The sequence below is a fragment of the Rattus norvegicus genome, chromosome X (assembly GCF_021556685.1).
Source record: "Rattus norvegicus strain SHRSP/BbbUtx chromosome X, alternate assembly SHRSP_T2T, whole genome shotgun sequence".
Classification (NCBI taxonomy): Eukaryota; Metazoa; Chordata; class Mammalia; order Rodentia; family Muridae; genus Rattus; species Rattus norvegicus.
In genome coordinates, this window is record NC_141554.1 from 26,946,196 (window position 1) to 26,970,731 (window position 24,536).

The 24,536-nt window shown below is 43.6% G+C and overlaps 1 protein-coding gene across 1 annotated transcript in view; it reads left to right on the plus strand.

The window, feature by feature from the left end:
• The first annotated feature begins 499 nt into the window (after nucleotides 1–499).
• Itih6 (inter-alpha-trypsin inhibitor heavy chain family member 6) overlaps nucleotides 500–24,536 on the plus strand; it is a 37,029-nt gene continuing 12,992 nt past the window's right edge. The window contains 5 exon segments of the mRNA NM_001402475.1: nucleotides 500–646; nucleotides 1,724–1,878; nucleotides 10,516–10,626; nucleotides 19,442–19,689; nucleotides 22,391–22,560. Of these exon segments, the coding sequence (NP_001389404.1) occupies nucleotides 545–646; nucleotides 1,724–1,878; nucleotides 10,516–10,626; nucleotides 19,442–19,689; nucleotides 22,391–22,560 (786 nt within the window). The 5' untranslated portion in view covers nucleotides 500–544.

Sequence of the window (24,536 nt, forward strand, 5' to 3'; positions counted from 1 at the left end):
CTCTGATTATACTTTAGATTGGAAATCTCATGTCCGTGGGATCTCTGCATTGTTATAGGTCCCCCCTCCCCGTGTCAAGACTGAAGTCAGCAACAGAAAAGATTGACATTGGGTACTCGCCTCTCCAACCCTTTTTTAAGTCTGCTACCTTTTTAAGATGATCGGTGCTGAGTGACCTTTCTCTGGCTCCAGTTATTGAGCTTCAGTGGATGTTTATAGGAAAGAAAAACCCCACCCTGAGCCAACATAGCAAACAGACAGACCCAGCACTCTGCTATGTTTAGTTTCCATTCAGCTTACAGCTGGATGAAGGGGGGAAAGGAGGCACAGAACTGGCCCGTCTCCAGGCAAGATGCCAGCCTTAGCTCTTGGACAATCCTGGTTTGTGTAGGCCTCAATGCCACATTCAGAGACTTCCACACCCGTCAGCATGGTCCCTCCCTCTCAAGAGAAGGGATACCTGGAAGTTTAAAAGAGAGAAGCCTTGCAGATCAGGGTCAGACATTCTGCATGAGAACAGCAGGCCCAGGCCAGAAGTGGTACCATGTCTGAATGGAGGTACCTCAGCTGGGTCAGCATTTTGCTGACCATCCTCTTAGACCCAACACTCCAAGGACCCCATGGCTCTGCCTCATCAAGCAGCAAGGTCAGTTTTAGTATGAGAGGACAAAGGTCTGGAGTTTGTGAGAAAACTAGCTCCTTGGGGTGGGAGGAGTAGGAGAAGTTTCTCAGTGTGTTTCTGCAGGGCTGAGAAGCCGGAGCTAGAAAAAACAAGTGTTACTGCTTGCTGAGTGCATGTCAGATGCTGTACCAGTGGCTTCTGTTATTGTTTCAGTTGGTCCTCTCAGCATCCCTGTATGCCATGGTCTCTTATTATTCTCACTATTGAGAGAAGGAAACAAAGGCTCAGAGGTTAAGATGGAGTAAACAGCCGAGTCAGAACTTGAACCTATGCCCATCTGATTCTAGATTAGCTGTGTCCCACTTCCCTACACTAAGCAAACCAGATGTATGTGATGTGTGGGTAGATGGAAGGATCATAAATTCAGGGAAGATAGGGAAGAAAATGATTATCTTCCTGCTGGCTGACCTTAGTGTCTAAGCCTCATTTAACACATCCATAAGATATGGGAAATACCGGAATTTAATGCATTAGACACTTCTCATGACTGCATTACATCACTATATGTATGAGGCTTAATCTTTATGGCTGAAATCATAAAGAGGAAAAAACTAAATATCACAGTGCCTTGTAAGAATGTAGGGCCCAATGACTACATCCAGTCTGTTATATTCTAAAGCTTTGCTAAAATGTTACATTCATTCTAAGGTGAAATCCATGGACCACCACCACCAGCAGCAGCAGCAGCAGCAGCAGCAGCTTCAGGGAATTCAGGAGCAAGGAGAACATCAGCCTCTCCCTGCCCCAGGGTTGCTAAATCAGAACCCATGTTTAGCAAGATCTAAGCTCATTAAGATTGGAGAATCTCTTGTCCAGAAGTGCTTTGATTTGGGATCGTCTATGAACATTTAGTTCTGAAGCTCTGCTTGCACTTGTAGGCAGGTCTGTATATGACAGACGTCATGTTCCCTTGAGTCACCTCAGTTTCTCCTCTAGCAGCCTGAAACCAGTTCGGGAACCTTGAGATCCCAAGTACCTGCCCATCTGGGCCAAAAATGGACTTTCTCCAACTCACTCCATCTCTCTTGTATTCTTTCTCAGTTGTTGATGACAAGCTACTCCATACATTCCACTGTGGTGTCTCGTTATGCACACACTTTGGTCACCTCTGTCCTCATCAATCCACATGATGAAGCCCATGAAGCCATCTTTGACCTGAATCTACCCCGCATCGCCTTTATCTCCAATTTCACAATGTAAGTCTGCTTTCAAACTTACCGTTTCATTCATTCAATCTTGTTCTTTCACTAGTGCAAAGCAGTGAAGAGGATAAATTATAAAAGCAGGCATCTTGACTTTGAATCCTGCCTCTGCCAGCTGTGAGACTCAGAATAAACTACCTAACTTCTGAGTCTCATTTTACACATCTGTAAAATGCAGATAAAATTAGAAACCACTTGCATGGATTAAATGAATCAAAATGTGTGGAAATTTATTCAAACACTAGTGTGTGGCATATGATAAATACTTGATAAAAATTGGGTTTTTTGCAAAGAAAAGAAACACCATCAAACCTTTTCCTGATACTAAAGTCACGACTCACACAGTGCTGGCTAGATATGGTGGAAAGATGAACTGCACAGTTCCTGCTCCCAGTGTACTGTCTAATGGGGAATGGGGAAAACACACACACACACACACACACACACACACACACACACACACACACAAAGGCACACACGCATGCACCCATTCCCCACACTACTATGCTATAGAATGTATATGTACTATGAGAAATATACATGTAAATCATCAAAGAATAATGGAAAACTATAAATAGTACACTAATATTCTTCCATCCTCCTTTGACTTGTCCCCAGCATCCCCAGGGACACATACACCCCACCTTAAAGATAGCTGGGCCCCTTAGTAGGGAGGCATGGCAATGTGGTAAGCAAGGAGTAACAATCAGACATCAAGGGTAGAAGAGCCAGCCAAGAAGCTCGGAAGCAACTACCTAAAGACTATACATGGACTGACCCTGGACTCTGACCCCATAGGTAGCAATGAATATCCTAGCAAGAGCACCAGTGGAAGGGGAAGCCCTGGGTCCTGCTAAGACTGAACCCCCAGTGAACTAGACTGTGGGGGGGAGGGCGGCAATGGGGGGAGGGTTGGGAGGGGAACACCCATAAGGAAGGGGAGGAGGGAGGGGGATGTTTGCCCGGAAACCGGGAAAGGGAATAACACTCGAAATGTATATAAGAAATACTCAAGTTAATAAAAAAAAAAAAAAGAAGCTCGGAAGCAGAGAAGGGTCCTGTACTAGACAAGGAGCGTGCACATGATGGTGGAATTTGAGAGACCATTAGCAAGAGAAACAACCTGTTTATGGCGAAAGTATGAATGGGCATCATATTTTTTTTCAGTTTTGTTTGGTTAGATGACGGCAATTGATGGGATGATGAATGAGGGAAGACACACAGATGAAAGAACTCTTAGTCTGAGTTATGAAAAGGCTTCTGGGGTTGGGGGTGTAGCTCAGTCAAATATTTTCCTAGTATACCAAAAAAATCTTGGGTCCGGTTCCCAGTACCACATAAAATGGCCACTGTGGCACACACCTGTCATACCAGCACTTGGGAGATGGAAGCGAGAAGATCAGAAATTCAGGGCCATCATCCATATGTGTGTTGAAGTTCAGTGCCAGCCTCAGCTATATGAAATCCTGCATCAAGGGGACAAAAGGAGAGGGGACTTCTGTCTTGGAGTAGAGACACTCTCAGAATTAGATTAGGGAGTCCAACCCAAACAGAATTTCTGCCCTTGCTCAGTCATTGTCGCTCCTGTGATGGAGAAGGCTCCTGTGCTATAAACAATCTTTACAGTCCTAAGCCCATGTCATCAAGACCCTCCTGGCCTTGCCTTGAGAGTAGGGAGGTTGTGAAGACTTGATTGAGGTGAAGTCAGGATAGGGGAGAAGAACTGACCATAATGGAGGGGCACTTCCCTGCAACAGGATTTCCAAGTTGGTAAGACTTGAAGGAACCAAGACCCTTGCAAGTAGAAGACCAAATGAGCCAAATACAAGAATAAAAGTAGTCCCCAAACAAACACGTCCCAGGTATGATATGAAGTGTGGGGATGACCTGAGAGGTTGGCAGTCAGGTGATGTAAAGACAAAGCAATAGGCAGAATGTGGGTTCATTTCAATAGAAAAAAAACACCAAAAGGATTTATTAAAAAAAATTAAGCAAAGGAGGCTGGAGAAATGTCCCTGGGCAGACTCTGTGGAAAGTATGCTGGCTGGAGGCAGCACACACAGAGGCCCCAGTGTGCTACTGCCAGAGTTGCTCCACCCTACCACCCCAGCCCCCAAGAGACCTTGAGGCCCAGCCAGCACTGTCCACCCCCACACTAGCCAAGCCTCAGCAATACTGTTTCAGCTGCCTTGAAACACTGCTGCCAGCTGTATATCTTCCCCTAGTGTTCCTGGAAGTTGCTACTATCTGCATCCTAGCTGCTCCATTTCTGAAATGGAGACAGCTGTTCCTGCCTCCCGCAAAGGTTTATTAATGTTCTCTAGGACACACATTCTCACAGCTCAAAGGTAGCTCTGACCTATCTGTTCCTTCTAGTGTGAGCTTTATCCAACACTTTACATTCCTTGCTGCCATGCGAGCTCATTGGGTCTTGAGTTCAAAGGCCTGGATTCTCTTGCCATCTTTCTCTATCCCCCTTCTCTTTGATTCACTATTCCATGAAATGAGCTCTGGCTTTTCTTACTGTCCTTTTTGGATGCCTATTATGAAATGATTGAGAGAGTGCTACATTCCAGGCATGAGCAGCAGACCAGGAAGACATTTCTTTGTCTTCAAGGAGCTCACAATCTCGTAGAGAAGACAAGACATGGGAAACATAAACGCACATGTTTCAGTTTGTCTATGAGGAGTGTTAGCAAAGAAAAAAAGCAAGGAGAGCAAAGGAGACAGATTGAATAGAGGTACTAGTTTAGAGCTATCAAAGATCAAGTGACATTAAACAGAGACCCAAAGAGAGTGCTGTGAAGACTTACAAAGTTCTGAAAGAGGAACATTCTAGGCAAAAGGATGCATAATTACCAAGGCTCTGGGGCAAGATTATGCTGAACAAGTTAAAAAAGAAAACAGTAAGGAACACTATACGAAGCAGCTAAAACTACAGACAACCTAAGGATCTAATTGCTGAATGGATACCTAAATGAACCATAAAAAGAAAGGAAGTCCTGTTACTTGTGACAGCATAAATGGGCCAGGTCTATGCCTCAAATCCCAAGATAGAAAGGGCTGTGACTAGAATATTAGGAGCTCAAACCAGCTTGGATCACACACCAAAACCATATCACAATAAATAAATAAATACATAAATACATAAATACATAAATAAATACATACATAAATACATAAATACATAAATACATAATACATAAACAGTTTTGTTTTAATTATGGTTTTAAGCTAGGTGCAGTTCCACATGTCTCTAATACCAGTTTTGGAGAGCGGAGGCATACAGATGGTGAGTTCAAGGCCAGCCTGAAGTAGAACAAAACTTGGTCTCCAAAACAAACAAAATCTTCTCAAATTGTCATTAGAGAGCTGACTTGCAGCTAAGAGTACTGTCTGCTCTTCCAGAGGACCTGAGTTCAATTCCCAGCATCCATATGACAGCTCACGGCTTTCTATAACAATAGTTCCAGGGGATCAGACACCCTCCCTGGCCTCTGCAGGTACCAAACATGTATATAGCACACAGTCAAAGCAAAGCATCCATACACATAAAATAAAATAATAACTTAAAAAAGTTTCAAAGTCTCAAACACTGCCAAGTGGATGGATGGAGAGGCCACTATACTGTGTGAAGTATTCCAGACACAAAAAGGCACATGATATCACTCACATGATACATTCATGTATATTTTACACAATGTATACATGTGTCACATGGATATCATTAGTATCTACAACTTTTCTGTGTTTTTTGTATGTATGTGTACATGTGTGTATTTTCATGTGCTGTGGAATCTAGATTGTTAGTTTTGTGAATTTGGGGTGGAATGATGATTCTCAAAGACTGATAGGAGTAAGGGGTAGGGAAGTTGTGGGGAAGTCTGATCACGATTAGCTAGGAACGACAAGATCTAGGGTACTGTCGTTAGTGACAGTGACAATTGTGCACTGTATACTTCTAAGGCTAAACGAAAGGATTTTAAAAGTTTCATCACAAATGATAAGTGTTTGAGAATATACAATTCTATATGGATTTCGACATTACACAAGGTATACGTGTATTACATGGATATCATTAGGACGTACTCTAATCCCACTCATCTCCACATCCCTGCTGATCTGCCCTCTGCACCCAAAAGAAAAAAGTCAGCATCGTGGAAGCTGTAGTGTGTGACAGTGTGTCCCATACTATAACCTTTGGTCCACACTTCTTTGCTTGAAAATGTTCATTGCAATGAGTCGTTGGTCTGTTTCGAGGTCTCTGGCTTCTGCTACACTATCAATACTGGATCCTCACTGGGACTCCTCTCGGATATCCTGTTGTTGCCCTGTGTCATGGAGATCCTGCAGTGTTGGATCTGTGGGACCAGCCCCTTCACATGCTCCAACAGTTCATAGATGGGGTAGATGTTGGGATGATAACAACTCAATCCCATGGATCTGGGCCTGGGCGGTAGCTGAGTTGGTCAGCCGGCCAGCTCTCCTGCACACACACCACCTGACAAACTCTCCAGAACTGCCCTGGGCTAGCTCATTCAATGCCTGCAAGAGCCAGCAAGGGGCAGAGCCAGCTCTCCCACTCTCATGACTTCGGCACTAGCTCACATCAGGGACAGCTCTAATGTGCTACCTAGGCAAAGTACAGGACCCAGTCTCCTGAATGTTGCAGCCAGTAAAGGGCAGTGCCATGACTATTTAAACATGAGTATGGGGGATTAAACTTAGGTCTTTTTACTTGCAAGGTAAGCATTTTACCTTATATGCTTTCATGTATAACTTAAAAATATTTTTAATTTTTAAAATTATAGAGAGATAGAGGCAAGAATATTAAGTTCACTTTTGAGCTTCAGAGTAAGCCCTGCTCAAACAAAAACAAAAAAGTGAAGCATTTTTTTAAAAAGGCAGGGAAAACATGCTACATAGTGTGTTCAAGGCCAGCCTAAGCTTTATAGTGAAACCCTGTCTCAAAAAGCTATTGCTTTTGAGTCTATATAGTAAGTTCAGGCCAGCCAATGGTACGTCGTAAGACCCTGTGTCAAATAAACAAAGATTAATAGATATTTCTATTGCTATTAGATCAATCTATAAAGAGCAAGAGCTTTAAAATGGAGCCCAGTTAGTAGGTGTGATAGTTTTTTTTGTTAACTTGACATGAACTAGACACATCTGGGAACATGGAACCTCAACTGAGAACATGCCTCCACCACATTGGCCTATTAGCACGGATGTGGGTCATTTTCTTGATTCATGATTGATATGAAAGGGCCCAGGCCTTTGTGGTTGGTGCCATCCCTAAGATGGTGGTCCTGGGTTCTATAAGAAAAGCAGACTGAGCAAGCCGTGGGGAGCAAACCAATAAGCAGCACCCCTCCATGGCTCTGCATTAGCCCTGCCTCCAGGTTCCAGCCCTGTTTGAATTCTTGTCCTGACCTCCCTTCATGATTGCAATCTTTAAACTAAAATAAACTCTGACCCTTCCCAAGTCGCATTTGGTCGTGGTGTTTATCACAAAACAGAAGGCAAACTGGAACAGAAATTGGTGCCAGGTTCATGGGGTATTTCTGTGACAGAGCTGGCCATGTTGTTTGGGGGAGGAGATTGTCAAAGAGTCTGGAATTTTGAACTGGAAAAGGTATTGAGCGCTGAGAGCTTAATGGGCTATGGAAAATAAGAGTCTTGAGAGCAGTGTGGATGATAGAGACCTGGATTGCCTCCTAGGGAATAAAGGTTTTATCGGGCTATTCTTACATTTTGAATTTTGAAGCTTTGGTTTCTAGTCACTGAAACTGAGCCTGAAAATCAACTACGATTAACAAGAAACCAGTATCACTAAAGTGAAAACATTGCTTTCCTGGGACAGTGAATGCTAGCTAGCTGGGGCTAAAGAATCAATGGTGCTTAATAAGAGACCAGCATCACTGAGGTGAAATCGTGTGGGAAGTATTTCCTTGGAGCCAGCACACAGAAGCTGTGGTCCAGGAACTCCAAGGCTGCATGTCAAGCTGATAGCCAGTCTTGGTAATGTGCAAGAGTCCCCTGTGAAGTGCTGTTTTTGACATTGTGATGGGGTCATGGACAGCAGCCTAGGCTTGGCACTGTGAGAAGCCAGGAGAGGCCGTTGACAAAGATGAAACTGTTATGGTGCAGACCCAGTATATTGGAGGTGCCAGAAATATAGGAAGACAAAGACAGTGGCAAGTGTGGTGTGGAACTGGCCTGAGCCTAAGAGACCAGTTTTGTGTACTGCAGATGGCAGAGTTGCAGAAGTGGAGCTGCCCATTCCTGGGCACCTTGGTGCCCAGGAGTTTGTGAGTGAATCCCAGATGTTGGACTTTTTACACTGTTGGAGTTTGACTTTGCTTCAATTGTAATTGTGTGCTACCTAGTTCTTCCCTCTTGGGACAATAAGTAGGCAATTTTTTTTTTACGAGAGCTCATACTTAGGGACTTAGGGTTTTAAGAAAGACTTTGGATGTCTTAAAGAAGCTGAACAGTTTTTAAGTCTGAATTTTTTAGACTGTGACACTTTTAAAGTTGGTCTGTTTTATATTGTTATATTAGCACGAGATCTTGGGGATAAACAAGAAAGGTAAGATTATGGTTTAATAATGATGTGTTTGTGTGCCATATTGCATAGGGGTCACTTGCGGTAGTTTTGTGGTTTTTTTGGGTTTTTTTTGTTTGTTTGTTTGTTTGTTGGGTTTTTTTTGTCAACTTGACGCAAGCTACAGTCATCTTGGAAGAGGGAACCTCATTTAAGAAAATGCCCCCAACAAGTTAGCCTGTAGGCAAGTGGCAAGCACGTAAGAGTATGTTCTTAATTAGTGATTGATGGGGGGGTCACTCATCCCATTGTGGGTGGTGTCATCTCTAAGCTGGTAGCGATGCGTTCATTAAGAAAGCAGGCTGAACAAGCCATAAGGAGCAAGCCAGTCAGCAGCACCCCTCCATGTCTCTGCATCAGTTCCTGCCTCCAGGTTCCTGCCCTTCTTGAATTCCTGCTCTCACTGCATTTATTGATGGAGCATGACCTGAGATTTGTAAGCTGAAATTAGACCATGTAATTTCACTTTTATCATTTCTTCATTGTCTGTAGTTCTTTGTATAAGGCCTTTCCTCCTTCCATGTTAAAATATCTGCTGGTTTCTTCCTTGCTCAGGTCATGTTTAGCCATATTGTTGAGACTTCATGGGTATAGCATCTCTTACACCCTAGGGGACACAATCTTACAACAAACTTCATGTTCCTCTAGCTCTTACAATCTTTCCATCTCCTCTTCTGCAATGATCCCTGAGCCTTAGGTGTAGGAGTTGTGTTGTAGACATACCAGCTGGAAACTGGCTGCACAACTCTGCATTTTGATTGGTTGTGGTTTTCTGTAATGGTTATTTCTTGCCAAGAGAAGTTTCCTGGATGAGGGGACAGAACTACACTTCTATGTTGGTATAAGGATAAATGTTTAGATTGTGTTTAGAGTTATGCTGGCTTAGTAAAATGGCAATTATATGTTCTCCTCCAAGATCCATGATTTCATTAGCCTTGGTGGTTTTCTAGTGGTCATTGTTGTGGGTCATAGAAATCCTAGCGGGGTAGGACTACTGGTCGCTTCCCTCCTTGAGAAACTTGTAGAGTACAATCTATTACATTCAGGGAAGGGTCATTCAGGTCAGGGATCCAGTTCATGTTCTTTGAGCCCTGTGTCACCAACAATTACTTTTATTAATTGGATATTTTATTTATTTACATTTCAAATGTCCCACTTCCCCGTCTCCCCTCCACAAAACCCCCATCCCATCCCTTTGCCTCTAAAGTGCTCACAGACAGGAGCCTAGTATGGCTGTCTTCTGAAAGGCTCTGCCAGCATCTGACTATACAGATGCAGATACTCACAGACAACCATCAGACTGAGCCTGGGAACCCCAATGAAAGAGTTACTGACAATTTTTAACCATTTATACCATTCACAATATTATTTACTTAATGTGTTTTCTTTAAAAAGACACACTTTTCAGATTGTTATTCATATCCCAAGCAGCAGTACCTATGAGTTAATTAAAGTGTGTGTGTGTGTGTGTGTGTGTGTGTGTGTGTGTGTGTGTGTGTGTGTGTGTATGTGTGTGTGTATCTCATTAAATTGCCTATCTTGGCCTGGAACTCACTATATAGCCCAGAGGAACCTTGAATTTGTCATCTAAGTGCTGTGATTCTATGTCTGCACCACCATGCTTAGTTTGATGTGTTTTATTTAAAAATAAACGTTATAGCAAATATCCAGCAATTACAATAAAAACGTTCAACTGTGTTACATCTAAAAATGTTCGTATGTTAAAAGGCAAACATTCATCAATGCTTTAAGAAACACAAAACAGCAATGCAACCATGGTGTCCCACATGGTGTGTGGTCTCTCTTTTCCCAGTCGACAAACAGACTTCAGGAGAACATCATCACACCTTTTATCTCACTCTCACTGCCATTAACTGTTCCCACGTTATTTTGAGTTTAATGACACTGTTTTTTTTTCCTTTCTTTTCCCATCCCTCTTCTTCTCCCTTTTATTACAGCCTGATTTTGACCACCATTTTTCTTTGTCTGACTTCACTATCCCTTCTTTTCCTCTGCCCCATCAGGACCATCGACAATAAAATCTATGTTGCAGAAATCAAGGAAAAACACCAGGCAAAAAAAATGTATGAGAAAGCCTATCAGCAAGGAAAGACGGCTGCTCATGTGGGTGTCAGGTAAGGCGCCAACACACCTGGAATGATTAAGCCATCTTAGCTGTGTGACCAGGAAAGATATACCTTCTCTCTGTGCCTCATACTCTCCCTCTGTAAAATGAAAAAAAAAAGATTTCTACTTCATAGGATTTACATCAAGATTACATGAGTCAGTAAAAACCAAAGCCTATAACAATAGATGTTTAATAAGAGGGGGGTTTACTTCCCTAATTCTAGCTTCTGCTAGCAAGATAAAACTTATTGATGCTTTGGGGGAAGATTATATACATGTGAATTTTTCCCTCCTCTTTTTATTTTTACTTTTAATAAGAAATTTTATTTATTTATTTATTTATTTATTTAATGAAAATTCCATACACGCATGCAATGTAATTTGATCTTATCCAAACCCTCATACATGCCTTTAATTCATCCCCCTCCTAACTTCATATCATTTCCTTTTTTTCTTTATAATGGTCTGTGTTCTGTTAGCAAATGGGTGTGGGGCCACTTACTGGAGCATGGCAAACTTCCAGTGACTACATCTTCAAAATAAAGGTGACTGTCCCTCGCCCACAGAAACCATCAACTAGTTCTTTTTTTTTTCTTTTTTATTAACTTGAGTATTTCTTATATACATTTCGAGTGTTATTCCCTTTCCGGGTTTCCGGGCAAACATCCCCCTCCCCCCTCCCCTTCCTTATGGGTGTTCCCCTCCCAACCCTCCCCCCATTGCCGCCCTCCCCCCATAGACTAGTTCACTGGGGGTTCAGTCTTAGCAGGACCCAGGGCTTCCCCTTCCACTGGTGCTCTTACTAGGATATTCATTGCTACCTATGGGGTCAGAGTCCAGGGTCAGTCCATGTATAGTCTTTAGGTAGTGGCTTAGTCCCTGGAAGCTCTGGTTGCTTGGCATTGTTGTACATATGGGGTCTCGAGCCCCTTCAAGCTCTTCCAGTTCTTTCTCTGATTCCTTCAATAGGGGACCTATTCTCAGTTCAGTGGTTTGCTGCTGGCATTCGCCTCTGTATTTGCTGTATTCTGGCTGTGTCTCTCAGGAGCGATCTACATCCGGCTCCTGTCGGTCTGCACTTCTTTGCTTCATCCATCTTGTCTAATTGGGTGGCTGTATATGTATGGGCCACATGTGGGGCAGGCTCTGAATGGGTGTTCCTTAAGTCTCTGTTTTAATCTTTGCCTCTCCCTTCCCTGACAAGGGTATTCTTTTTCCTCATTTAAAGAAGGAGTGAAGCATTCACATTTTGATCATCCGTCTTGAGTTTCGTTTGTTCTAGGGATCTAGGGTAATTCAAGCATTTGGGCTAATAGCCACTTATCAATGAGTGCATACCATGTATGTCTTTCTGTGATTGGGTTAGCTCACTCAGGATGATATTTTCCAGTTCCAACCATTTGCCTACGAATTTCATAAACTCGTTGTTTTTGATAGCTGAGTAATATTCCATTGTGTAGATGTACCACATTTTCTGTATCCATTCCTCTGTTGAAGGGCATCTGGGTTCTTTCCATTTTCTGGCTATTATAAATAAGGCTGCGATGAACATAGTGGAGCACGTGTCTCTTTTATATGTTGAGGCATCTTTTGGGTATATGCCCAAGAGAGGTATAGCTGGATCCTCAGGCAGTTCAATGTCCAATTTTCTGAGGAACCTCCAGACTGATTTCCAGAATGGTTTTACCAGTCTGCAATCCCACCAACAATGGAGGAGTGTTCCTCTTTCTCCACATCCTCGCCAGCATCTGCTGTCACCTGAGTTTTTGATCTTAGCCAATCGCACTGGTGTGAGGTGAAATCTCAGGGTTGTTTTGATTTGCATTTCCCTTATGACTAAAGATGTTGAACATTTCTTTAGGTGTTTCTCAGCTATTCGGCATTCCTCAGCTGTGAATTCTTTGTTTAGCTCTGAACCCCATTTTTAATAGGGTTATTTGTTTCCCTGCGGTCTAACTTCTTGAGTTCTTTGTATATTTTGGATATAAGGCCTCTATCTGTTGTAGGATTGGTAAAGATCTTTTCCCAATCTGTTGGTTGCCGTTTTGTCCTAACCACAGTGTCCTTTGCCTTACAGAAGCTTTGCAGTTTTATGAGATCCCATTTGTCGATTCTTGATCTTAGAGCATAAGCCATTGGTGTTTTGTTCAGGAAATTTTTTCCAGTGCCCATGTGTTCCAGATGCTTCCCTAGTTTTTCTTCTATTAGTTTGAGTGTGTCTGGTTTGATGTGGAGGTCCTTGATCCACTTGGACTTAAGCTTTGTACAGGGTGATAATCATGGATCGATCTGCATTCTTCTACATGTTGACCTCCAGTTGAACCAGCACCATTTGCTGAAAATGCTATCTTTTTTCCATTGGATGGTTTTGGCTCCTTTATCAAAAATCAAGTGACCATAGGTGTGTGGGTTCATTTCTGGGTCTTCAATTCTATTCCATTGGTCTATCTGTCTGTCTCTGTACCAATACCATGCAGTTTTTATCACTATTGCTCTGTAATACTGCTTGAGTTCAGGGATAGTGATTCCCCCTGAAGTCCTTTTATTGTTGAGGATAGTTTTAGCTATCCTGGGTTTTTTGTTATTCCAGATGAATTTGCAAATTGTTCTGTCTAACTCTTTGAAGAATTGGATTGGTATTTTGATGGGGATTGCATTGAATCTGTAGATTGCTTTTGGTAAAATGGCCATTTTTACTATATTAATCCTGCCAATCCATGAGCATGGGAGATCTTTCCATCTTCTGAGGTCTTCTTCAATTTCTTTCCTCAGTGTCTTGAAGTTCTTATTGTACAGATCTTTTACTTGCTTGGTTAAAGTCACACCGAGGTACTTTATATTATTTGGGTCTATTATGAAGGGTGTCGTTTCCCTAATTTCTTTCTCGGCTTGTTTCTCTTTTGTATAGAGGAAGGCAACTGATTTATTTGAGTTAATTTTATACCCAGCCACTTTGCTGAAGTTGTTTATCAGCTTTAGTAGTTCTCTGGTGGAACTTTTGGGATCACTTAAATATACTATCATGTCATCTGCAAATAGTGATATTTTGACCTCTTCTTTTCCGATCTGTATCCCTTTGATCTCCTTTTGTTGTCTGATTGCTCTGGCTAGAACTTCAAGAACTATATTGAATAAGTAGGGAGAGAGTGGGCAGCCTTGTCTAGTCCCTGATTTTAGTGGGATTGCTTCAAGTTTCTCTCCATTTAGTTTAATGTTAGCAACTGTTTGCTGTATATGGCTTTTACTATGTTTAGGTATGGGCCTTGAATTCCTATTCTTTCCAGGACTTTTATCCTGAAGGGGTGTTGAATTTTGTCAAATGCTTTCTCAGCATCTAATGAAGTGATCATGTGGTTCTGTTCTTTCAGTTTGTTTATATAATGGATCACGTTGATGGTTTTCCGTATATTAAACCATCCCTGCATGCCTGGGATGAAGCCTACTTGATCATGGTGGATGATTGTTTTGATGTGCTCTTGAATTCGGTTTGCCAGAATTTTATTGAGTATTTTTGCGTCGATATTCATAAGGGAAATTGGTCTGAAGTTCTCTTTCTTTGTTGTGTCTTTGTGTGGTTTAGGTATAAGAGTAATTGTGGCTTCGTAGAAGGAATTCGGTAGGGCTCCATCTGTTTCAATTTTGTGGAATAGTTTGGATAATATTGGTATGAGGTCTTCTATGAAGGTTTGATAGAATTCTGCACTAAACCCGTCTGGACCTGGGCTCTTTTTGGTTGGGAGACCTTTAATGACTGCTTCTATTTCCTTAGGAGTTATGGGGTTGTTTAACTGGTTTATCTGTTCCTGATTTAACTTCGATACCTGGTATCTGTCTAGGAAATTGTCCATTTCCTGAAGATTTTCAAATTTTGTTGAATATAGGTTTTTATAGTAAGATCTGATGATTTTTTGAATTTCCTCTGAATCTGTAGTTATGTCTCCCTTTTCATTTCTGATTTTGTTAATTTGGACGCACTCTCTGTGTCCTCTCGTTAGTCTGGCTAAGGGTTTATCTATCTTGTTGATTTTCTCAAAGAACCAACTTTTGGTTCTGTTGATTCTTTCTATGGTCCTTTTTGTTTCTACTTGGTTGATTTCAGCTCTGAGTTTGATTATTTCCTGCCTTCTACTCCTCCTGGGTGTATTTGCTTCTTTTTGTTCTAGAGCTTTTAGGTGTGCTGTCAAGCTGCTGACATATGCTCTTTCCTGTTTCTTTCTGCAGGCACTCAGCGCTATGAGTTTTCCTCTTAGCGCATCTTTCATTGTGTCCCATAAGTTTGAGTATGTTGTATCTTCATTTTCATTAAATTCTAAAAAGTTTTTAATTTCTTTCTTTATTTCTTCCTTGACCAGGTTATCATTGAGTAGAGCATTGTTCAATTTCCACGTATATGTGGGCATTCTTCCCTTATTGTTATTGAAGACCAGTTTTAGGCCGTGGTGGTCCGATAGCATGCATGGGATTATTTCTATCTTTCTGTACCTGTTGAGGCCCGTTTTTTGACCAATTATATGGTCAATTTTGGAGAAAGTACCATGAGGAGCTGAGAAGAAGGTATATCCTTTTGCTTTAGGATAGAATGTTCTATAAATATCCGTTAAGTCCATTTGGCTCATGACTTCTCTTAGTCTGTCGACATCACTGTTTAATTTCTGTTTCCATGATCTGTCCATTGATGAGAGTGGGGTGTTGAAATCTCCCACTATTATTGTGTGAGGTGCAATGTGTGTTTTGAGCTTTAGTAAGGTTTCTTTTACGTATGTAGGTGCCCTTGTATTTTGGGCATAGATATTTAGGATTGAGAGTTCATCTTGGTGGATTTTTCCTTTGATGAATATGAAGTGTCCTTCCTTATCTTTTTTGATGACTTTTAGTTGGAAATTGATTTTATTTGATATTAGAATGGCTACTCCAGCTTGCTTCTTCTGACCATTTGCTTGGAAAGTTGTTTTCCAGCCTTTCACTCTGAGGTAGTGTCTGTCTTTGTCTCTGAGGTGTGTTTCCTGTAGGCAGCAGAATGCAGGGTCCTCGTTGCGTATCCAGTTTGTTAATCTATGTCTTTTTATTGGGGAGTTGAGGCCATTGATATTGAGAGATATTAAGGAATAGTGATTATTGTTTCCCTTTATATTCATATTTGGATGTGAGGTTATGTTTGTGTGCTTTCATTCTCTTTGTTTTGTTGCCAAGACGATTAGTTTCTTGCTTCTTCTAGGGTATAGCTTGCCTCCTTATGTTGGGCTTTACCCTTTATTATCCTTTGTAGTGCTGGATTTGTAGAAAGATATTGTGTAAATTTGGTTTTGTCATGGAATATCTTGGTTTCTCCATCAATGTTAATTGAGAGTTTTGCTGGATACAGTAACCTGGGCTGGCATTTGTGTTCTCTTAGGGTCTGTATGACATTAGTCCAGGATCTTCTGGCCTTCATAGTTTCTGGCGAGAAGTCTGGTGTGATTCTGATAGGTCTCCCTTTATATGTTACTTGACCTTTTTCCCTTACTGCTTTTAATATTCTTTCTTTATTTTGTGCGTTTGGTGTTTTGACAATTATGTGACGGGAGGTGTTTCTTTTCTGGTCCAATCTATTTGGAGTTCTGTAGGCTTCTTGTATGTCTATGGGTATCTCTTTTTTTAGGTTAGGGAAGTTTTCTTCTATGATTTTGTTGAAGATATTTACTGGTCCTTTGAGCTGGGAGTCTTCACTCTCTTCTATACCTATTATCCTTAGGTTTGATCTTCTCATTGAGTCCTGGATTTCCTGTATGTTTTGGACCAGTAGCTTTTTCCGCTTTACATTATCTTTGACAGTTGAGTCAATGATTTCTATGGAATCTTCTGCTCCTGAGATTCTCTCTTCCATCTCTTGTATTCTGTTGGTGAAGCTTGTATCTACAGCTCCTTGTCTCTTCTTTTGGTTTTCTATATCCAGGGTTGTTTCCATGTGTTCTTTCTTGATTGCTTCTATTTCCATTTTTAATTCCTTCAACTGTTTGATTGTGTTTTCCTGGAATTCTTTCAGGGATTTTTGCGATTCCTCTCTGTAGGCTTCTACTTGTTTATTAATGTTTTCCTGTGTTTCCCTAAGTGTGTTCATGTCTTTCTTGAAGTCCTCCAGCATCATGATCAAATATGATTTTGAAACTAGATCTTGCTTTTCTGGTGTGTTTGGATATTCCATGTTTGTTTTGGTGGGAGAATTGGGCTCCGATGATGGCATGTAGTCTTGGTTTCTGTTGCTTGGGTTCCTGCGCTTGCCTCTCGCCATCAGATTATCTCTAGTGTTACTTTGTTCTGCTATTTCTGACAGTGGCTAGACTGTCCTATAAGCCTGTGTGTCAGGAGTGCTGTAGACCTGTTTTCCTCTCTTTCAGTCAGTTATGGGGACAGAGTGTTCTGCTTTCGGGCGTGTAGTTTTTCCTCTCTGTAGGTCTTCAGCTGTTCCTGTGGGCCTGTGTCTTGAGTTCACCAGGCAGCTTTCTTGCAGCAGAAAATTTGGTCTTACCTGTGGTCCCGAGGCTCAGGTTCGCTCGTGGGGTGCTGCCCAGGGGCTCTCTGCAGCGGCAGCAACCAGGAAGACCTGTGCCGCCCCTTCCGGGAGCTTCAGTGCACCAGGGTTCCAGATGGTCTTTGGCTTTTTCCTCTGGCGTCCGAGATGTGTGTGCAGGGAGCAGTCTCTTCTGGTTTCCCAGGCTTGTCTGCCTCTCTGAAGGTTTAGCTCTCCCTCCCACGGGATTTGGGTGCAGAGAACTGTTTATCCGGTCTGTTTCTTTCAGGTTCCGGCGGTGTCTCATGCAGGGGTCCTGCCGCTCCTGGGCCCTCCCCCACGGGAGCCCAGAGGCCTTATACAGTTTCCTCTTGGGCCAGGGATGTGGGCAGTGGTGAGCAGTGTTGGTGGTCTCTTCCGCTCTGCAGCCTCAGGAGTGCCCACCTGACCAGGCGGTTGGGTCTCTCTCTCACCGGGTCTGGGAGCCTCAACTAGTTCTTCAGTGAAGAGTAGGATCTCATGGGCCCTTCTTCCCACTCATGCTAGGATTTTAGTTGGCTTCATCTTGTGCAGGTCCTGTTCAGGTAGAGCCACCATGAGTTCATGAGTACGAAAGCCATGTGTTGTAGACAGAAAATAGTATCCCTTGCCATTCTTTAGGTTTTGCATTCTTTCTGATCCCTATTCCATGATATTACCTGAGCATCAGATTGGGTGCCATAGATGTCTTATTTAGGACTAATTCACTTATTCTCAGCATTTTTATCAGTTTTGAGTCTCTTAACTAACCAAAAAGAAGATTTCTGGTCAAAGATGAGGCCATTTTCACATGTCCATTGAGTAAAGCATGACTAGTGGGTTCTTTCTTAGGGCCGTGACCTCCTTAGCCATAGACTTTTTTGACTAGGTTTTTTGATACCAGGCATGAAATTCTTCCTGTGAAGCATGCCTCAACATTCACACCACTACCGCACATCTTGCCTGGTAAGCAGATACTGTAGTATGCTACGTACAGCTCTGAGAAAGATGATTGATGTATCTTTTCCCTAAGCAGCCTAGATGATATCTTCCAGCTAGTTAGCAGGAAGGAGGTTTCTTGATCAGTTCAAGATTGATTCTTCTATTTCCTGCAACCAAAGTGTGCGACATCTTCAGCAACAGGGTTTACCTGTCTTTCTAAAGTGGGTAACACAGAAAAATGGTAATGGCCTATGTTATTTGGAGGATTCTGAGGCCTCCTTGAACAACAACTCCCAAGGAGGTAAGTCACAGGACACATTAGAATTTTAGTTTTATAACACATGACTTCTGGGAGTAGCATTCCACCTATGAAGGGTAGGGTGCCTCCATTAAAACTCCTTTAAAAATGATATTTTAAATTGACTAACAAAGTCATAGCTCTCCATAAGGCTTTTTCATACATTGTTAATTTTGGTTAACCCATACCCCATAACCTCATTTGCCCTATACTCCAATACTCATCAGCATTTAAAACTTTAGACACCAGTATTCCCCCCTAGTCCTTCATACTATGTATTTCTACTCAACCCCTTAAGGCCTCTTGCTCCTCCCCCACATTCTTGGGCCTTTTCTGACTTCCTGAATTCTTCAGACACTTTAAATTAAACATGGATATCTACAAATTTGAAGTTAGGATCTCCATGCGAGAGGTAAATGCTATTTGTCATTCTTGCCCGGGTTAACAGGTAAGATTTGTCTAGATTGACTCATTTCTTTTTTTTTTTTGTATTTCAAAAGAGAAAAACATTTATTCATAATAAGTGGACAAAACACTAAAATGTACAGCTAAGTATACCTAGGTTCAGAAGAATTAAATCTTTCAATAGACTCATTTCTTAAATGAGTTCTGTTCATCTGGTATAAGTATTATCATTTTTATGGATTCCTCTCAGCTTCTAAGAGAGTTTTATCTTATAGGAATGAATACTTTAGATTTTGGCCATATAAACAAGCTGAATTTAACACAGGGATCAGGTGGGTTTAGGGGACTATTTAAAGGTAGAAAGAGATTGTTTGCATACATTGAAAACCCTTTTATTAAATCTGATTTCAGATTTTTATCAACCCCATTTCCATAAGGGAGAGAGCTACCTTTGAGATCATTTTCCAGGTAGAATGTTCAGTAGAGGGGATGAGGGAAGAAGAGAGGTCGTTGAGTAGATGCTGGCATGATTGACTATGGCCCAGAGACTTATTTGGGACCTGATCAGATCCAATTAGTCAAGGGTGAGGGTTAGCATAAGCATGCTATCTAACTGTTCCCTACACCACAGGAAATCCAACACCCTTCCTGTTCATTTCTACTTCTTGCCCAGGGACCGGGAATCAGAAAAATTTCAAATCTCTACCAGGCTGGCAGCAGGTGCAAAGGTAACCTTTGCCCTGGCCTATGAAGAACTGCTACAGCGACACCAGGGCCAGTACCAGTTGGTGGTAAGCCTGAGGCCTGGACAGTTGGTGAGGAAGCTGAACGTAGAAATCACTGTGTCTGAAAGGACGGGCATCGCCTATGTGCACATACCTCCACTGAGGCCCTGCCGAGTGTGTACCAACAACAAGACAAGTACGTGGGCAGATGAGATGCCAAAGACAATGCTAGTCTTTAAATGGAGATCTTTGATATTCTGTGGGACAGTAATATCCCTCTACCAATTTCCTTCTCAAATCAGAGACAAGGGGGCTTGCTTAGGGTTCAAGATATTGGGAGTTCCATATCTGCCCAATTCTTGAAGTTAAGATGAACTTGGCTTGGAATAGAAGCTTCTGAAAGTACAGAATCAATTATTAAAAATTATTAACAAACATGTCATGGTAGCACATGGCTTTAATCTCAGCTATCAGGAGACAGAAGCTGGTACCCCTGTGAGTTCAAGACCAGCTTAATCTATATAGTGATCAACCCGAGCTAAACAGTGTGACTTTATTTTTTCAAAAAGAAAGAAAGACAGAAAGGAAGAAGTAATGTTTGACAGGTAGATCACACTTTATTAACAATGTTGAAGGATGTAGAAACCATGGGGAAGGAGTCCTGCTTTTCCCTAAATGACCACAAAGAGAGGAAGAAAACCAGAGAGGCAGGGCAGTTAATTCTGGGATGTCATGCAGAACAGAAAAGCATCTTGATGAATAGGCTTACTGCCAGGTCCTCTGTAGGAATGGAAGAGGAGAACTGACTACAGTGCAATCTGGATGCAATCTTAAGGAAACCCAGAATTCAGTACCTCATTCTCCTAGAGCCTTGTGCAATGGGCTTGGGTAGGGCCACAAATCTCCATATTTAACGAGACTCAAATGAACTTTATATCAAGTCAAGAAGGGGGGGAGCACTAAGCCAATTTAAACACTTTCCTGAGAGATGAGTGAATGGAAAGAGGGAAGTTATATAGCCGAAGAGGCTGTCCTTGCAGAGATTTTCAGCACTAGAGGGTCTAGCTGATGGGAACTTGCCCAACCAGAAATACAGCATGGTGCAAGCTGGGTTCAGACTACAGATTGACTCTGTCATAAGATGGGCCTGTATGTTTCCCTTTGTTAAACAGTCAAATGAAAGACAGAACATCTATGACGTAGGACCACAAGGACAGGTTGATTTTCCAGATCTGAGAAAGGAGACTAGGCCTTTGCTCATGCCAGGTGATCACTCTCTCACGCAAAGTTGTATGCTGGCTTAGTTGGGGTGTCTATTGCTGTGAAGAGAGGCTATAACAAATTCATAAAGGAAAACTTTTCATTGGGGCTGGCGTACAGTTTTAGAGGTTGAGTCCATCATCACAACAGCAGGAAGCATGGTGGGGTACAGGTAGACATGGTGATGAAGCAGGAGCTCAGAGTTTTACACCTTGATCAGAAGGAGGCAGAAATGAAAGACACATTAGGTCTAGATTGAGAACCAGAGCTTTAAAAGCCTTCCCCCAGTGACACATCACCCAAGAAGGCCTTACTATTCCAACTGGGCCTAAACTCCTAAGAGTGTCACTTTCCATGGGACAATCACTCAAAAATACGAATCAATGGAGGTCGTTGTTACTCAGCCACCTCATGCCCTGGGACCCACAGCAAGACAGGACAGCATTCTTCCTTCACGTGACATGAAGCGTCCTAATGAATAATCCTGGTGGTGGTGGTGGTGGTAAGAGTTCCCTTCCTTTGACACTCTCAAAGCTCAAGGTGAGCTTCCTTAAGGACACAATGAATACCTAGGACAGCCCACAACTATCCAGGAGCCACTGGCACCCCTGTGCTGTGGCTATGGAGACTAGAACTCACAGAAAGTCAAGAAGTGGCCCAGGCACACAGGGCACTATGAGGGACCTGGGCCCAGGGGGCAGCTGAATCTAGCAGCCTGCATGCTTGAGTCCCAAGCTATAAATGGCAGCTCCCTCCCCCTTCTCCTTAAAGGTTAAAACAGAGGATAGAAGTAGTCCTGTGGGGATAAAACAAAACAAAGAGGCCTGGAAGGAAGGAAGCCCAGGGAATGTATGTGACCAGGCTCTCAGAGCAAGGGGCTCAGTTTGCCCCTAAGCTTCCTGACAGCTGGAGCAGGAAGGGGGAGGGAGCTGAATTCCCAAGTCTCTACTTTCTGGAGAAAGGGAGGCTCTGGGACTTTTCTAAGTGGACACTTGTCTTGGACTGAAATTCCAGAGGAGTTGATCTTGACGACAGTTGGGCAAATGCACAGATCCAAAAGTTGCCCATGGTTTCAGGAGGCTGGAAAAGGCTCATTCGGAGGCACCATTCTGAGTGACAGGGGGAAGAGAGAAGAAACCCAGGGTCTCTCAGAGGAGAGCCCTGCTAGCCTGCCCTGTCTCACAGCAGGAAGGAGAAGAGAGGAGCCCAGCCCTGCCACTGTGTCTGCCTCTGTCCTCTCCACCCACTCACTACATTGGTCTCAGGAGAAGGAGACTGTGGCTCCCTGTGGAGCTGGGGGCCTGAGAGTCCTGCAGAGACAGGCCTTGGGTGGGGTGGGAAGTGAGGCAGGGAGAGGTTGTGAGTGAAGAACTGACCCTCTATCTCATGGTGCTGGTAGCTGAGGGAGGGCTGGGTCTAGTAGGCAGGGTGTGATGAATGGGGTAGGGCAGGAGCAGACCAAGGGGCTTGTGACAGAGTGTCAGTGGGGCAGCAGGAAGGGCATGCTAGACAAGAGAAGCAGCCTGGAGTGCCAGGGGTTCCAGGTCTCAACCTCCCCATATGTTACCTCTGTCACTGTTCTCATCCATGAATTTTCTCTCTGCTGAGCCCTCCATGCCACCTGAATGCCCATACAGGTGAGGGTGACTTGCCCTCATACACCAGGATACAGAGGGAAGAGACCTGTGTCCGCATCACCTTCTCCCCAACACTGCAAGAGCAGTCTGCTTTCTCCAACTCAGGAATCATGGCCGACTTCACCGTCCACTATGATGTGGTCATGCAAGACATCATTGGAGATGTGCAGGTACTTGGACTCTAGAACTACAGAGTTCTTAGACACACGGTCACTGGGGCCAGAGCCGTGCTCTAGGATGTAGGAGATGTCCCCCTGTGTGTTCCTAGGGATATTAGAGAGCTACCATCAGGGGTCAAGGCATGTGGCTTCCCAAACTTGGGAATCATGCACACACCACACAGTTAGAGACACAGAACTGGAGGACTTGGAACAGGGCCTGAACAGAGCCACCGAGTTGTGTCAGTAAGCAGATCCTTTACAGAGCAAGGTTTTGCTGAGTAATTGGGCCACATGCTTTCTGTATGTCTCACCCTATCTGCTTGTCCTTGACCTTATTGTCTGGTTAGCTTCTGAACCCTTGTTCCCTACCATGAGGCCCTTTCCTGCACAGGAAGTGTGTCAACTCTGAGCCTGAAGACGCCTAGAGGAGAAGGGAGCTTCTGCGCTCCAAGAGATCATAGCAGCTCTGACCCAAGACCCGAGGCTCGCTCATAAGGTTAGCCAGTGCCTGAGAAGTCAGCTCCCAGGAGGGCTTTCCTGCCTCCCTGCAGTGCTCCTCACACAGAGCACCCTCTGAAAGGCCCCAAGCCACCAAACCCCTTTCTCCACAACTTCCTGAGCCAGTCCCACAGGGCACAGGAGCATTGATTTGCTCAGGCTCACTGGTACCCTGAGTGTGTCTCCCTCTACCTCCTCTACTATTCAGCTTCTGCTTCTCTACCCTAGACCCTGGTAACCCACTTCCTATCTTCATTCCTCCATATGTGAGACACAGTTCTCCCTCTACCCCACCCCATACATTGCTGGGAGCAAGCCTGCTCCTTCTTCCCAATCTTGACACATCCACCGGCAAAACTACTCAGGCCCTGGGCCCAACTCAGTGCCCCTGGAAACTCAGAAAGGATCAGTCTCAGCTTCCAATCTCTCCCCAGGTAGTTACTCGTTGTGAACCAGACAGATCCTCATTGTCATCAGAGATCACATAAACTATAGGTGCTGTGCTAAGCAGCATGTGAGTGGTATCAGGCAAGGAGGTGTTAGGATGGTCTTCCTAAAAGAGCTGACATGGAAAGTCCTGTGGCAATAGTGAATTGATCTCACCTGGAGTGAAGGGAAAGGCAGAGGGTTCTGTGGGAGAAGGCGGCCTATGCCATCTGAAGGCAAGGACACAGATGGAGAGTCGTGGCAGTTGTGACTGTTGCAAAGAGGCAGTGAGGAAGGCATGTACTAAGACAAGGAATCTGAGAGTGAAAAGTCTACACTGTAAATATGGCTGGTTTGAGGTTAAGAGGCCAGGCAGCCCTGGACTGTTTGCAGCAGATCAAAGCAGGGAGTGTGGGTGGTCACGTGGCAAGAAGGCCAGGCTGACTCTCAGATCCTATGGGAAGGGAGTCTGGTGCTGTGTGGTCTCCACGAACAAAGCAGTGGAAGCTGCTGGTGGAGACAGCAAAGGTCTTACTGGGTCCTCCAAGTAGGAGGTACCTGAGGTTTCCAATTCTTCATGTGGCCAGTGAGCTGGACACAGCGGGGGGAATGGGCAGGGCTTTATGGTCTGCGGTCCCTGTGTGGGCTCAGTAATGGACGGGAGGAAGCAAAGTCACTCAGAGACAATGTGCCCACCTAGCACTCAGAGCAGCTTCAGCAAGCCTGACCTTACACTTACACACCAAATTCTTCAGGATGAACCCGTTCTTGAGCACATGAACACCTCTGGAAATCAAGGTGGCTTGTACAAGCCTGTGTGATTTGTTGCACTTCTGAGTTCTCCTGGGCTGACAGCATGGCGTGATTCACTGTGTGGGCTGTGGGAGGCTGCTGGACAGTCTTCTATCCAGGATACAGGCTAGTCACAGAACTGTTTAGAATCTGGTCAGACACTAGTGGGCACATTCGCTTCCCCACCTATACCAGGTACTCGGAGCCCTCAAGATTTCTGCTCTTGGCTTGGCAGGGACAGGGCGTGTGACTGATAGAAGCCTTGGGGA